Source organism: Ochotona curzoniae, unplaced genomic scaffold (genome assembly GCF_017591425.1).
Source record: "Ochotona curzoniae isolate NIBS_2020 unplaced genomic scaffold, NIBS_Ocur_1.0 scaffold_4701, whole genome shotgun sequence".
Lineage (NCBI taxonomy): Eukaryota > Metazoa > Chordata > Mammalia > Lagomorpha > Ochotonidae > Ochotona > Ochotona curzoniae.
The window spans coordinates 51,417,998-51,433,637 of record NW_024467122.1 but is presented as its reverse complement, the minus strand read 5'-3'; the positions used below and the strand labels follow the sequence as shown (position 1 = coordinate 51,433,637).

General features: G+C 47.3%; 1 protein-coding gene across 21 annotated transcripts in view; it reads left to right on the top strand.

The window, feature by feature from the left end:
* The first annotated feature begins 4,578 nt into the window (after positions 1 to 4,578).
* Positions 4,579 to 15,640, top strand: part of PPIP5K1 (diphosphoinositol pentakisphosphate kinase 1) — a 50,331-nt gene continuing 39,269 nt past the window's right edge. For 7 of the 21 annotated variants that reach the window (XR_005882662.1, XM_040970219.1, XM_040970214.1 and 4 more), the window contains exons 1-12: positions 8,201 to 8,237; positions 8,927 to 9,024; positions 9,175 to 9,349; positions 9,803 to 9,998; positions 10,442 to 10,532; positions 10,759 to 10,844; positions 11,954 to 12,108; positions 12,253 to 12,354; positions 12,783 to 12,944; positions 13,056 to 13,177; positions 15,147 to 15,248; positions 15,488 to 15,574. Coding sequence is in view for 20 of the 21 variants with exons in the window: in XM_040970219.1 (XP_040826153.1) it covers positions 9,203 to 9,349; positions 9,803 to 9,998; positions 10,442 to 10,532; positions 10,759 to 10,844; positions 11,954 to 12,108; positions 12,253 to 12,354; positions 12,783 to 12,944; positions 13,056 to 13,177; positions 15,147 to 15,248; positions 15,488 to 15,574 (1,250 nt within the window). In the remaining variant the exon portion in view is untranslated. Of the gene's footprint in view, positions 4,659 to 4,689; positions 4,907 to 8,200; positions 8,238 to 8,926; positions 9,025 to 9,174; positions 9,350 to 9,802; positions 9,999 to 10,441; positions 10,533 to 10,736; positions 10,845 to 11,552; positions 12,109 to 12,252; positions 12,355 to 12,741; positions 12,945 to 13,055; positions 13,178 to 15,146; positions 15,249 to 15,487; positions 15,575 to 15,640 lie in introns of those variants that run through there. The other 14 variants (XM_040970218.1, XM_040970216.1, XM_040970212.1 and 11 more) reach the window with 9 other exon arrangements.

Below are 15,640 nucleotides of genomic sequence, written 5' to 3'. Positions count from 1 at the left end.
TTAGGGGCACCAAGCCTCGCAACCCGAAAGCCGGGGTGGAGGGGGAGGTAGGCCCACCAATGAGGACGCCCCGATTTCAGCACCGAGTAGAGGACAGCACCCACGAGGGAAACCCGAAAAACCCTTCCCCCAAGCCCCTCGGTTTGAATCCGAAACCGGATTCGTCTACTGTGTGGGTGGGAAAGGGTCACATTGCCCAAGCTGTTCTAAACTTCTGGCTCGTGCCCAGCAACCCCTCCATCTCTCTAGGGGCGGTGGCCCCCGGGGACAACAGAGGAACAGAGAGAGGCGAGGAAGACAGGGAGACGGCAGCGAGCTGGAGGAGCGCTGTCTGCCTCAAGGTCACCTTTTCCTTAGAATCAGGAAGAGGGCCGAGGTGCCTCACCTGCGCTCTCCCAGCAAGCTTGAGGAAGGAGTCCCTGAAAGCATACAGGGAAACGCTCCTACCCTATCTTGTCCTGTGACCTCCGCCCCCCGTGTTGCCCCCAAATCTGGAGCCCTGCTATTTTTCTGTAGCCCTCGCCCCCCCTCCCCCCATTTCTCAGGCTCCCGGGCTTCTGTTTGCTGCTCCCACCCTCTTCCTCGCCCCTACTTCACCTCTTCACTTCTCTTCCTCTTCTCCAGGCTCAGCAAAGCCTGCTGCTGCCAGGGCTCCCTGAGTCCTTTTGGGGGGGTTACCTACCTGCCTGCTGGGCTGGGCCGCCTGGGCGTGGGGATGGGGTTGGGCCAGGAATTGTGTGTTTCCTTTTCCTCCTCTCCTCTTTATTCCCTCTGTGCAGCTCCCAGTTCCTGGACTGGAAGGGGAATGTAAAATGAGGCAAAGGGTGTGGTAAGACGACTGGGTGTGGAAAGGAACAGGCAGGCACAGGTCTCCAGGTACCCCTTATGCTTCCTCTCTCTCTCTTTAATGCTGTCTAATCCCCAGCGCAGAGGCCAACGGTGTTCAAGGGCGGCAGGGCATCAGGGAATCTCCCCCGCCCACTCCCTGGCCCTCTTCTCTGTCTCTTCTTGAAATGTACATTGAGATCTCAGGTTTTGTTTTCCATTGGACTTTTGTCCTTTTGTCTCCTCACTCAGCTGTCCTACTGCCCCTACAAGATGGTGAGGTTCTTGTGTTTTAGGAGAGAGCATTTGGGAGAAGAGAAATATGCTTTACCTTGCTTTCTGGCCCATCTCATGAGATTCCAGGAGCACTCTTGTGTTCTTTCTACCTTCCTCATCCATAGAAGGCATCCACCCCCTTTTGAGCTCTTTTTTTTTTTTTTCTTTCCTTGTGATAGGAAAGTAATTATAACGGGGGCAGTGCAATGGCTCAACTGGCTAATCTTCTACCTCCAAGTGACAGCATCCAATATGGGTGCTGTGGTTCATGTCCCAGCTGCTTCACTTCCAATCTGGTTTCCTGCTGTGACCTGGGAAAACAGTGAAATCTGGCCACATTCTTGGGACCCTGCACCTGCGCTGGGAGACCCAGAAGAAGCACCTGGCTTTGGATCTGTTTGGCTCTAACTATTGTGGTCACTTGGGGGAGTGAACCAGCAGATGAAATATCTTTCTCTCTGTCTCTCCTTCTCTCTGTAAATCTGCTTTTCCAATGAAAATAAATACATCTAAAAAAAAAGTAATTATCAGATACCTGGCAGATTTCTGCAGATGGAGAATGGTTTCCCTTGAAGAGACAGAAAAATGCTACCTGTGCAGCAGGAGCTTATTACCTAGGAGAAGTTAGTAGCTGTGAGTAAGGAAATATAATTACCTGGAATGGGTGCGTATTTACCCAGGTAAAGGAGCGAGATAATCTTCCAGAGCACTGGGTTGTTATTTGATTGAGAAGATGGTTGCCAAGTTTAAGGAGATAGGGGATGGGAAGAAGAATTACAGAAAGAGAAGAAAAGCAGTCAGAGGAATACAGATGTTACTCCTTTGGAGAGTAGTTGCTCACATTTGAACAACTCCACTGAGAAAACATGTGGATTTGTGTACTTATTCCTTGTGAACCGCTGGCAGGCACACAATGTAGTAATGGTTTCTTTGTGTTTAAATATTCTTATATATATTTATTTGAAAGCCAGAGTGACAGAGATAGGGAGAGACAAAGAGAGGAAAGGGAGCGAGCTGGAAAGACTCTTCCATCCGCTGGCTTGCTCTCCAAAAGCCCAGCACAGCATCCGGATCTCCCATGCAGATGGCAGGAGCCAAGGCACCTCGGCCATCTTCTGCCCTGCCAGGTGCAAGAACAGGGAGCTGGGTCAGAAGCAAAGCGGCCAGGACTCACAGCAGCACTGCATACAGTCACAACACTGCCCCCAATACTCACTTTGACAATACTGTTCTAGGAGCGAGTGCTGTGGTGCAGGGGATGAAGCTGCTGCTTGTGACACTGACACCTGGACAGGCAATAACAGATGGCCCAAGTGCTTGGGACCCTGCCTCCCAAAGGGGAGATCTGGACAGAGGTCTTTGTTCCTGACTTCAGCTTAGTTCAGATACAGCTGTTGTGTCCATTGGGGGGAATAAATCAATAAGTAGATTTTCTCTCTCCTTCTTTCTCTCTCTACTGTTGCTGCTGCTCTGCCTTTCAAATAAATAAATATCTTACAAATTGTTCAATACCTTATAGGAAGTGATTATATGTGCTATTTGATTCATTTAATAATAGTTGTCAATGATAGTTGATATTTTAAGACAGTTTACAGTGGGCCTGGCACAGTAGCCTAGTGGCTAAAGTCCTCACCTTGCATGTGCTAGACTTTCATTTGGGCACTGGTTCTTATCTTGGCGGCCCCACTTTCCATCTGGTTTCCTGCTTGTGACCTGGGAAAACAGTTGAGGACGGCCCAAAGTCTTGGGATCCTGTACCCTCATGGGAGACCTGGAGGAAGCTTCTGGCTTCAAAAAGTGTTATTTATTTTCCATTGGAAAGGTAGATATATAGAGAGGAGGAGAGACAGAGAGGAATATCCTCTGTCCAATGATTCACTCCCCAAGTGGCCACAATGGCCAGAGCTAAGTTGATCTGAAGCCAGGAGCCCAGAACCTCTTCCAGGTCTCCCACGTGGGTGCAGGGTTCCAAGGCTTTGGATCATCCTCGACTGCTTTCCCAGGCCACAAGCAGGGAGATGGATAGGAAGCGGGGCTGCTGGGATTAGAACCAGGGCCCTTATGGGATCCTGGGGTGCTTAAGGTGAGGACTTTAGCCACTAGGCCATGGTGCGGGACCCAAGAAGTCCATTTTTAAAAAGCAATTTACAGGGCCCGGCGCGGTGGCGCAAGTGGTTAAAGGTCCTCGCCTTGCACGCCCAGGATCCCATATGGGCGCCGGTTCTAATCCCGGCAGCCCCGCTTCCCTTCCAGCTCCCTGCCTGTGGCCTGGGAAAAGCAGTCGAGGACGGCCCAAAGCTTTGGGAACCTGCACCCGCGTGGGAGACCCAGAAGAGGCTCCTGGCTTCGGATCGGCATAGTATCGGCCTGTTGTGCTCACTTGGGGAGTGAATCATCGGACGGACGGAAGATCTTCCTCTCTGTCTCTCCTCTCTGTACATCCGCCTTTCCAATAAAAAAATAATAAAAATAAAATCTTTAAAAAAAAAAGCAATTTACAGTATGGAACGTCTACATGTTTTATTTTGTTCAGTTGAATTAGATTTTTTCAGTGGATGATTGAAGATAGACCCTACCTTTTTAGGGTGATGGTGACAACAAGAAAAGTTCAATGCCTAGAATGTGCTATCGTTTTAAGGGTTAGAGTGGTGGAGGGGGCATAACAACGCATGATCTAGGGAGCCTGTCTTACCAGTCAGTACAGCGAGGCACCTGATAGAAAAAGGGGGAAGATCATTAAGGTTGCTGAGAAGAAACAAGGACCTTGGAACTGTGAGGCTGCAAGGACAATAATCTTATCTACCTAAGGAACATGCTTGCACGTAATCAGTACCCTCAAAACTGGATTTTTAATCACTACATTCTTACGGATGAGAAGTTAATGACTTGCCCAAGGCCCCACAGATATTAAAGGTTAAGCCAGCATTCAGATCCAGGGCTGTCTAGTTCCAAGTCTGGAGGGCAAAGGAAAAACATGGTGGGGAGGAATCACTTGCCCAGTCTTGCACGCCCATCGTTTTCTCCTCTGTCAGTGAGGTCTCTCTCTTCCCTCCCATAACTATTTTCGTCCGCTCCTCTGTTTACATTGTGGTCTCTAGTGTCCCATCTTTTTTTTTTTTTTAATGTTTTTTTCCCCCATCACTGCTTTTTACATGTTAACATTTTGGATCGACTTTATTGGATCTCTGTGTATATCAGAGCCCTAGTTTGTCTTGCAAAGCAAATAGGAGGCGATGACACAAACTTGGCTTTTTCCTCGGCATCTCGCTTTCTGTCCCTGTAGATGTGCAAGCATCTGTTCGGTGGCGACGCAGTGAGAAATCCTCGGAGGAAAGGAGGTGGTGGTGGTGGGGGGGGAGCATCAGGTTGCAGTCCCTCCCAGGGCCACTAGGGACCACCCTCCTCCACACAGAAGCGCCGGCCAACGCAGCCTGACTCTGCTGCCGGTGCGCGCCCTCTGCTGATTGGCGGCGCCGCCAAGGCAGTCGCGCTTGGATTGGGCCGCTGTCAGGTGTCGCTGCCGGCAGGTTCGGCTGCGCGCGCGCGGAGGGAGGAGGGTGAGTGCGGGCCGGGGGCGGCGGGGGAGTGGCTGTGGAGGGGCCGGGGGGCGGAATCCCCGGCGGGTGGGCTCGGTGCGTGCCGAGCTCCGGCAGCCGCACGCGGGCGGCCGCCTTCCGACAGAGGCCGGCGGAGAGGCCGCGAGGCGGGCAAAGGCTAGTGGAGTCGGGATGGAGGGCGGCGGTGTTCGTGACCCGGAGCTGCGTGAGGAGAGGACACTGGCGCTGGTCAGCGGGAGGACAGCCGGGTGTGTAAGGGCTGTGGGGGGGATACCAGCCGAGGAAGCGAGTTGGTGGGACGTGCGGGTGGTCCTGCCTGAGGATGGAGTCCTCAGGGGCGCGGGTCTCGGAGGGAGCGAGCGGGGTCCGCGAGGAGGGCTCCGCGCGAGAGGCGTGGGGGGCGCGGGGGGCGCGAGGGGACGAGGCTGGGCTGGAGGAGGAGGCACTGCCGGCGGTCCCTGTGGAGGGAGCCTTAGCTGTTGCCAAGTGTGGTGACTCAGGGGAGGGTTTGAAGGACTGTGCAAGAGTGGGGGATCGGTGAGTAGGAGGATTACTTGGATTAATTGGATTAGTTGACCGGTGTTGGCTGGGGTGGGCAGTCAGTGCCGAGAGTGGTTAGGGAAGTTGGTGACGAGTCGTTATGGCAGGCAGTAGGAACTAGTTGATCAGTGTCAGAACGGGACTAGGTGTGCAGGATTAAAATTTGCATTAAGGAGGAAGTGGGGTGGGAGTGGAGGTGTGTGGGCGTGGGGGAGGGGGATGTCCGCCGTGGAAGGTGGGAAGAGAAAGTGTTTGTGCTGGCCGTGTTAGAAATATCCCTGACTGAAATTTGTGCGGATTTTCCACTTGATTCCGGATGTAGCCCTCCAGCAAGCGCAAGGTGCTTTAGGGCGTTAGGGTACCACGCACGCAGCTCTAACTTCCAAGGCATATAGGAGTAGAGTGCTTTACGTTCCCTTCCGCCTCTTCTCCAGGTTCCAGTTAACGGAGATGTTCCTGTCAGTCGGCCTCCCTGCTTAGTCTTCCATCTGTTCCTCCTTTCCTTCCTTCTTCCTTCCTTCCTTGCTGCTTCAGGCCGGAGGAAGGCTGCTGCCCTTTAACCCAGTATTAAGTCTGAAGTTTTCTTTTGCAATGAAGTTTGGGAAGAGAACATAGGCTCTGGAAACAGTACATTAACCCCCAGCTTCTCCCAGAGGTGCGCCTAAATAAGTCGTGGCGTGGTTCGTAGCTATTTCTGTCAGGCTTCTATTTCTGCTTTGTTAACCGTGAATTTAGACCTTTTAAAATGTCTCTTTAGCCTCGTATTGGTGAACAGGTTCTTCTTCCCGTTTTCTGTTGTTTACCCTGTTTTGTTACAAAATTTCAAGAACATGACTGCCTTCAGCTGGTAACAAGGAGTTAGAAGAAAAGGACAGTGAGCTCAGAGTCAGAGATAGGAGAGAAAGCTCCTGCTTCCCAGAATAGATAAAAGAATGTCATAAAATTCTAATTGCTTGAATGAAAACAGGAACTTGGGACTGCCACAAGTCTTGGAAATTGGGTCAGATCTCTAAAAAGGAAATCAAAGGAAAAGCTTGTGAGTCAGGAGAGGGAGTGTATATATGAGACTGGAGGGCCCCCGTGAAGTGTTGAACCTAGAGAATGTTGTGCCATGTGCTGGTTGAGCAATAGAGACACAGGCGGGCAAGACTGGAAAGGTTGTGGTTTATATAAAGGTCACCTGTAACTTACTTTCTCACCAAAGCTGGTAATGGAAGCGTCGAAACATAGATGGTGTAATTATCGAAGAGTTCTTAAGAAGTCCGTAAGACTAAATTAAATTAATTGCTTACTTCAGGAGTTTGTGGCTTTTGTCAGAGTCATCTGTCAGTGTTTCTGGGAACTTTTGGAGACCATGGAAAATCGCTGATGTGTGACTCAATTTTATTTTTGGAAAATAATAACAGATACTGTGTCCTTAACAATTCCCTCTGAATAAATGGTAACCTTTAGCATATTTGCCTCAGATCTTTTAAAAAATCGAAGTGAACATAGACAAAGTTGTAAAGTGCCCGGGGATCTTCAGTTCTACTCTTCTTTCTCCTCAAAAGCAGCCACTGTCGGGAATCTGATGATTTTCTAATTCGTATTTTTATACTTGAATTGTTTGCACTGCCCTGAATTTTTTTTTTTTAATTATACAAGTACAGATGAATTTTTACCAAGTATGTATTTCTGCAGTTTCTGTTTGGAAACTGTTGATGCTGTATCACTATGATTCTTTTAAAAATTGCGATTAGTCTGTCATATCAATATACTGCATCATATTTATCCATCCTTCTTCTCATGAGTTGCTTTGAGTTTTTTCCCATTGTCCACAGCAAGGTTAAAGTTAAGAATATCCTTCCTCCTATCTTCTGATGGAGGGGAGGCCCTCCACCTTGGCACTGTTTTGGCAGGATAATTCTTTGTTGTAGCAGAATACCCTAGACTTTTTAAGAATTCTTTTAAAGATTTGTTTAGTTTATTGGGAAGGCAAATTTACAGAGAGAACGAGAGAGAGAATGATCTTCACCTGCTGATTCACTTCCCAAATGGTTCAACTCCCCAGAGCTGAGCTGATCTGAAACTGGGAATCAGAGCCTCTACTGGGTCTTCTATGCTGGTGTAGGGTGTCATGGCTTTGGGCCATTCTCAACTGCTTTCCCAGAACACAAGCAGGGAGCTGGAAGGGAAGTGGAGCAGCTAGGACATGAACTGGTGCTCATATAGGATTTCAGCACCCTAGGATGGAGGATTAGGTTGTTGAGCTATGGGGCAGCCCCCAGCATGGTAGAATGTTTGACGGCATTGCTACCCTTGATTCAGTAGATGCCAATAGTACCTTTCTTGTTAGGATAACCAAAAATATGTCTTGCTCAATGTCCTGTATGCATCAAAATTGCAACTGGTTGAAAACCACTACTTAAAAAAAGAAAAAAGAAAAAGAAAGAAATAAAAAAATAGAACAACAACCAAAACAAAACAAAAAAAGAAAACCACTACTCTGTTTGAATGTAGATGTGGAATTCCCAGCTTGTTTTGATTCAAGCTAAAGTCTTAAAATATTTTTTAACTGATATGGCTTGTTCTTTTTTTAAAGATTTTATTTTTTTTATTGGAAAGTCATATATACAAAGAGGAGGAGAGACAGAGAGGAAGAGCTTCCATCTGTTGAGTCACTCCCCAAGTGGCCCTAATGGCCAGAGCTAAGCTGACCTGAAACCAGGAGCCCAGAGCCTCTTCCACCAGTTCTCCCACACAGGTGCAGGGTCCCAAAGCTTTGGGCTGTCATCTACTGTTTTCCCAGGCCACAAGTAGAGAGTTGGATTGTATGCGGGGCCGCTGGGATTAGAACTGGTGCCTATATTGGATCCCAGCAATATAAGGCAAGAACTTTGGCTGCTAGGTTACTACGCTGGACCCAGCTTTTACTTTTTAAAACATATCTATTTTATTGGAAAGGTGAATTTATAGAGAGAAGATACAGAGGGAAAGACTCTCCATCTGCTGATTCAATCCCCAAGTGGCCACAGTGGCCAGAGCTGAGCTGATCTGAAGGTAGGAGCCCCTTCTGGGTCTCCCACATGGGTACAGGTTTGCAAGATTTTGGACCATCCTTGATTGCTTTCCCAGGCCACAACCAGGGAGCTGGAAGGGAAGTTGAGAAGCTGGGACATGAACCAGTATCCATATGGGATCCTGGCACATGTAAGGCAAGGATTTAGTTACTAGGCTGTTGTGCCAGGCCCCTAACCGATACGACTTTAAGCACAATTTCCGCTCCTTCACCCCTCTATAAGTTGCTGGTGCGAAGGACCTTGGCCCAGTCTTGCACTGGTTATATAGTACCAAGAACAGTAGAGAGAACGTTGAGGTTGCAGTCACAAAGTGGACTGGAGACTGGTGCAGGAAATGCCTTTAGCCTCAAGTTCCCAATCACAGCAACACACTGTTAGCGTGAACAGATCTCCTGAACACGGGCATCTGTCTTTCAGGGTAGAATGGGTGAAGGAGAGCAAGCACAGGAATAATGCTTGAAACACACAGTACCCTCCATACATGTTGAGTTAGTTAATTTTTGGTGGGGGTGAAGATGACGTTTAAAGGAAAAGCAGCTGAGCTATCTCATTGCTGTGTCCTTGAATTAAAGCCTTGATTTTAGCACTGCTGTGGGGAGGCAGAGAAGGGCTAGGAACATTGTGAAATGAATCCAAGATTGAAATGTCACTCTACCCTTCTCCTTGTAGGAACCAACAGTAGCTCTCACTTGAAGAACTGCTTTTCCGGTTTGCTGCCTGGAGTTAACATTGTTTCTTGCTGACAGGATCAGGGCCATGCCAGCACTGTAAGGCTTGATCTCCTGATTACCACTTTCTTGGTTTGGGTGGGATGATCAGACTCCCCTAGTACTTTTATCATTCCCTCTTGTTCCCCCCCCCCATCCTTACTGCTAAGGGGTTTGGTTTCTTTGCTGATGAGTTATCCCTTTCTACAGAACGGGATGAGTGGGCACTCCATTGGGGATGTGGTCATTGATGGCCAATGAAGGCGAGAGCACCACGGCCCATTTCTTCCTTGGATCTGGAGATGAGGGGCTGGGCACCCGCCGAGTAGGCATGAGGCCAGAAGAGAGCGTCAGTGAGCTCCTTGAGGATGAGGAGGATGAAGTGGTAAGATCAGGGAAAGGAATGTCATTTGTTGGGGACCCTGGTTACACGCAGTTGGGGCTTCACAGCATAGACATACCTCTAAGTTCTTTCCCGATGTGTAGACTTCCTGTCAAAAATTACTCATTATCCTGGCTTAGGGGATGAACAATAGAGATTGTTTAGACTACCACTCCTTGAACCCTAGCCCTTATGCCCTGCTACTTGTTTTCTCATAGGGCCTGGTTTCCTGGCTTTTCTGCTTGAGCACATGTTTTCTGCTGTGGCAAGGTTCCTGTGTAGGTAGTAGAATCCATAGATGTGCCCTACCCTAGATCATTATTAGGAAGTATCTAGTACTCAATAGATCCAGGTTGTGATAAGAAGCTGCACTCCAAGGAGATGATACAAAGTGTACTGACCTGGGAGACGTGGGTAGGGGAGTTCCTCAGTTCTGATAGCATTTCTGCTCTGTAGCCTCCTGAACCTCAGATCATCGTCGGCATCTGTGCCATGACCAAGAAATCCAAGTCCAAGCCCATGACCCAAATCCTGGAGCGACTCTGCCGATTTGACTACCTGACAGTTATCATCCTGGGAGAAGACGTGATTCTCAATGAACCTGTGGAAAACTGGCCATCCTGCCACTGCCTCATCTCTTTCCACTCCAAAGGTTGGGGTCTGGGCCAGAAAAGAGGAAGGGATGGTGGTAGGAATGCTGGATTAGAAAATGAGGTTCTTAACTCTCCTACTTGCTTAGCTAAGAGGCCATCGGTGCCTTCTAATACTCCAGGGAATAGTACCCAGGAGTTTGCTCTCCCGAATCTTGTACGAGTTGCCTATGATGAGTTCAAAGCCACATCCTGTTGTCAGGACAGCTGTTTGCTTAGTAGACTCTCTGATGGAATTGATTCTCTGGAAGGACCCTAAAAAATAAGTTCTTTTACTTCTTCCTGATTAATGTCCTGGACTTGGAAAGCTGGGCAGAAGGGTATTTGATGGGTTGGATGGGGAGGGGAGTTCAGTGGCAGCTTTAGGAAGTCTACCTCTCTCACTGATTCCCCACTATATCTTTTTCACTCTGTTTCTCTGATCTGTTTCCTTTCTCCATCCCAGGCTTTCCTCTGGACAAAGCTGTTGCTTACTCCAAGCTCCGAAACCCCTTTCTTATCAATGATTTGGCCATGCAGTATTACATCCAAGATAGGTATAGCTTTCTGTTGACCAGGGGGATGGGTGGCGCTGAGATTATGCCTATTGAGGAAATATATTCTGGGAGGGGCTGAGTCAAACAGTGCACTTAATTTTTGTGCTGTTCCCTACCAAGTTGTCTGTGCCAATGTCTTCTGATCTCTGTACAAATGAACTCCTTAGCTTCTCCCCTTAGTCACCCCTTCCCCACCTCTCCCAGCTAATGTATTTGGGGGTGACAGGAGGGAGGTGTACCGGATCCTGCAAGAGGAGGGTATTGATCTGCCTCGCTATGCTGTGCTCAACCGTGACCCCGCCCATCCTGAGGGTGAGTATCTGGCTTTGTCCAGTGGGCTCTGCCTTGTTCTCCATGGATGAACCCGTCTTGAGGACACCATGTACTACCTATCTAAGCAGGGCTTTGTTTGTTGGATTATGGGACAGATTAGACTCTGTCTTTGGACAGAGTCTTGAAACTGTTATTAGGCTACTTCAAACAGCTTGTGTAAATAGGATTAAATGGTTAGTTTATTTTGGCATAAAAAGAGTTTATTTGAAAAACCATGGGATTGACCCGGCGTGATGGCTCAGTAGCTAATATCCTTATCTTGCATTGGCCAGGATACTGTATAGGTGCTGGTTCATGTTCCAGTTTCTCCACTTCCCTTCCAGCTCCCTGCTTGTGGCCTGGGAAGACAGTGGAGGACGGCCCAAAGCCTTAGGAATCTGAACCTGCATGGGAGACCCAGAAAATGCTCCTAACTCCTGGCTTTGGATTGGTTCATCTCCAGCTGTTGTGGCCTCTTGGGTAGTGAACAAGTGGATGGAAGCTTGTCTGTCTTTCCTTTCTGTCTCTCCTTCTCTCTCTAAAACTGCCTTTTCAATAAAAATAACATAAGTCTTTGAAAAAAAGACCACAGGATCTTCTATAAGATTATGAAAATGTATGCTATGAAAAAATCATGCAGGTTTAAAATTTTTTGCACCAGATTTATTTTTTTTCTTTTTTTATTTTGATTGAGAGAGACGAAGAGAGTTCCCATTCTCTGGTTCATTCCCCAAATGCGTGCAACAGCCGGGACAGGTTGAGACTGAAGCCAGAAACCTAGAATATAAGCCAGTGGTGACAGGAACCCCAAATACTTGAACCATCACCTGCTGCCTCCCAGGAGTTGCATTGACAGACGACTAGAATTGGGAGCCAAGATATGGAAATCTGAATTTATCTTTTAATTGCATTTTCATGAACTTTTTAAAGTATCTTCATATATAGATAATATCACTTGCAAGTATATACCATGTATAGATATTTTCATATCTGTTGTAATGGTATGTCACAAAAGCTTGAGGACTGTGGAAATTAAGACCCAGGGAAATGGGAGTTGGGAAGATTGATTTGCCTTGGACCCTGGGAATGACCACAGACCCGCCTTTCAGAGTGCAACCTGATAGAAGGTGAAGACCAAGTAGAGGTCAACGGAGCTGTCTTTCCCAAGCCCTTTGTGGAGAAGCCAGTGAGCGCAGAGGACCACAATGTTTACATCTACTACCCCAGCTCAGCTGGAGGAGGAAGCCAGCGGCTCTTCCGTAAGGTGCAGGGAAACTTTGGAGCACCTGGGGGAGTCAGAAGGGTATAAGGGCAAGGATGAGATTGTTGGGAAAGAAACTAGAGAATTTGGGGGGGAAGCAATAAGATTGATGCAACGTTTTTCTCTTTTTCCTTTTCCCTCCTGAAGATTGGCAGCCGAAGCAGTGTCTATTCTCCTGAAAGCAGCGTCCGGAAGACAGGGTCATACATTTATGAGGAGTTCATGCCGACAGATGGCACAGATGTCAAGGTTATGGTGGATTCAGGGATTAAGAGGTTGCAAATGCCTGGGTGGTGGGGCTGGGGTGCTTGGCAAGCAGGTGGAAGTGTCTGGAGAGGAGCCTAGAAAATCGGATGAGTATGTATGAGACTGGCTCTCATATTTGGGTTATGATAACAAGGAGAGGATGTAGACATTGGCATTCTTATGCTCGGAGCAAAGGACAAGGGGGTGACATGGACATGCTACGGTGGAAATTGTCTCTTAATTAGGAAGCCCCAAGAAAGCCTTCATCATGGCACTGCAGTGGGGCACCATAAAAAAAAATGTCAGAGTCCTGATTCTTAACAATCAGGGTTTTATTTATTCTGACACCAGTCTACAGACCTAGTGCTTATGTTGTCTTCTTGTATACAGGGTGCGCTGTGGGCATACTCAGTGATGCTATGTACCTGCAGGTGTATACCGTGGGGCCTGACTATGCCCATGCTGAAGCTAGGAAATCTCCAGCTTTGGATGGGAAGGTTGAACGAGACAGTGAGGGGAAGGAGATTCGATACCCAGTCATGCTGACTGCCATGGAAAAGCTGGTGGCCAGGAAGGTCTGTGTAGCTTTTAAGGTAAGTAAATTCCCATGGGAAGCTGTAGAATGAGGGACAGAGACAGGAATGGGGTTGTGGGAAGAAAGAATGGATACCTTATTCTTATCTTGCATCTTCATTCTGCTGTAGCAAACAGTTTGTGGATTTGATCTTCTTCGTGCTAATGGTCACTCCTTTGTGTGTGATGTCAATGGCTTCAGTTTCGTCAAGAACTCAATGAAATACTATGATGACTGTGCCAAGATTTTAGGGTAAGAGACATAGTCATCTGAGCTGCTGGAGAGTGGGCCTGGAGCAAATGGTTAGAAAGTATTTATTTTAAACATTGTAACAATGATTTGAAAGTGGAAAAGAAAAAAAGAAAGTGCTTATTCCCTTTGCCTTCTCAGCATCACAAACCCCAGAGATAATTACTGCTAACAGTTTTAGACATAACAGTGTCTTTTTCTGCCTTGTACAAATAAACTATAATTACTTTACTAAATGGGCTCATTGCTATAATGCTGGTCTGCAACTTGACTTAAAAAGATGATCATGTTGACAGCAGATATAGCCTAGTGGTTTAGACACCCCTGTCCATAAGGTTTGATACCTGACTCCAGCTCCTGCACCAGCTTCCTGCTAATACAGACTCTGGGACCGGTAGTGGTAGTGTGAATGACTGGATTCCTGCAAGCCCTGTGAGAGACGTGGATTGAATTCTCAGCTCCTGGCTTTGGCCCTGGCCCAGTCCCACTCATTCTGGGCGTTTGGGAAGTAACCGGTAGATGGGGAGTTTATTCTCCCTCCCTCCCTTTTCTTCCTCTCCCTTTCTGTCAAGTAAGTAAATGGAAAAAAAAATATGAAGCAACTTAAAATGTTTAATTCATTCAAAACATGTAAGGAATGCTGACTCTGGTGTGCATCCATATATTTATCCCCTAGCTTAAGAAATAAAACATTTAGGGCTTAGTGTGATAGCCTACTGGATACATTCTTGCCTTCCATTTGTTGGGATCCTATATGGGCGCTGGTTCATATCCCAGCTGCTCCACTTCTCATCCAGCTCCCTGATTGTGCCTTGGGAAAGCAGTAGAGGATGGCTCAAACTCTTGGGACCCTGCACCTGTGTGGGAGACCTGGAAGAATCTCTGGCTCTTGGCTTCAGATTGGCTCCGGCTATTAGAACCACTTGGGGTGTGTATCTGTGGATGGAAGATCTCTCTATATATATATATCTTCTCCTCGGCCTTTCCAATAAAAATTAAGTCTTTTAAAATAGTATATTAATTTTTTTGGTAGTAGCAGCTCACACTACACTCCCTCAGCCACTGCCCCACATGGCTGAAGTTAGGTTTTATTTATTTATTTATTAAGATTTACTTATTTTAATATGAAGTTTAAAAAAACAAGCAAAAAAGATTTACTTATTTGTATTGGAAAGGCAGAAAGATCCTCTGTTCAATGGATATTCCCAAAATATCTGCAATGGCTGAAGTTGAGCTCATCTAAAGCCAGGAGCCAGGAGCTTCTTCCAGGTCCCCCACGTGGGTGCAAGGTTCCAAGGTTTTGGGCCATCTTCTGCTTCATTCCTAGGCCACAAGCAGGGAGCTGGATGAGAAGTGGAGCAGCTGGGACACAAACCACCACCCATATGGGATCTTTGTGCTTGCAAAGGGAAGATTAACTAATTGAGCCATTACACCAGTCCTAAGAAATAAAATATTAAGAATGTAGTTGAAATGCTTATATAGGGCCCAGTGCAGTATCCTAGTGGCTGAAGTCCTCGCCTTGCCACCTTTGGGATCCTATATGGGCACTGGTTCGTATCCTGGCTGCTCTACTTCCCTTCCAGTTCCCTGCTTGTGGCCTAGGAAAGCAGTAGAGGACAGCGCAAAGACTTGGGACCTGTACGCATGTGGGAGACATGGAGGAAGCGCTTGGCTCCTGGCTTTGGATCAGTTGCGGCCACTTGGGGAGTAAACCAGTGGAAGGAAGATTTTTCTCTCTGTCTATAAATTGACTTTCCAAATAAAAAATAAAATAAATCTTAAAAAAAGAAGTGCTTGTATATTCCCTTCTGGTTATTGTAGCTTTTGCCTCACCCAGAGGGAATCACGATCCTGAATTTGATGGTATGTTTTTAATCTTTTTTCTGCAGCTTATTTTGTGTGTGTGTATCTTTTTTTTGGTATAGTCCTGGTTTGTTCATTCCTGTATTTTTCATTTTGTTTTCCTTAGGAACACCATAATGCGGGAGCTTGCCCCACAGTTTCAGATCCCATGGTCCATCCCCACAGAGGCCGAGGACATTCCCATTGTCCCTACCACATCTGGCACTATGTAAGCAATAAGTAAAAAATCTGGAGTAACCTCCTTCAGACACTAGACACTTGGAATTCCTTCTACCAGACCAGTGGTTTCTTGGCCTTGCACTGTGTAGTGGAGCCTGAGCCTCTTCTAGGTTATGTTCTTGGCTCTTCCTGTGTTCCTAATCTCAGATCCCTTTTTCTGTGTCCATCTACCTGTTAAGTAGGATGTAATAATGGGAGTTGGGGTTCTGATAACATTCCCAATCTTAGGATGGAACTCCGTTGTGTTATTGCAATTATCCGTCACGGGGATCGTACTCCCAAGCAGAAGATGAAGATGGAGGTGACACACCCAAGGTAGGACAAGTGCTCTAACACAGTCAGCTTTCTGTGAGCCAGATGGGTGGGCGGAGCCCCTAGAGT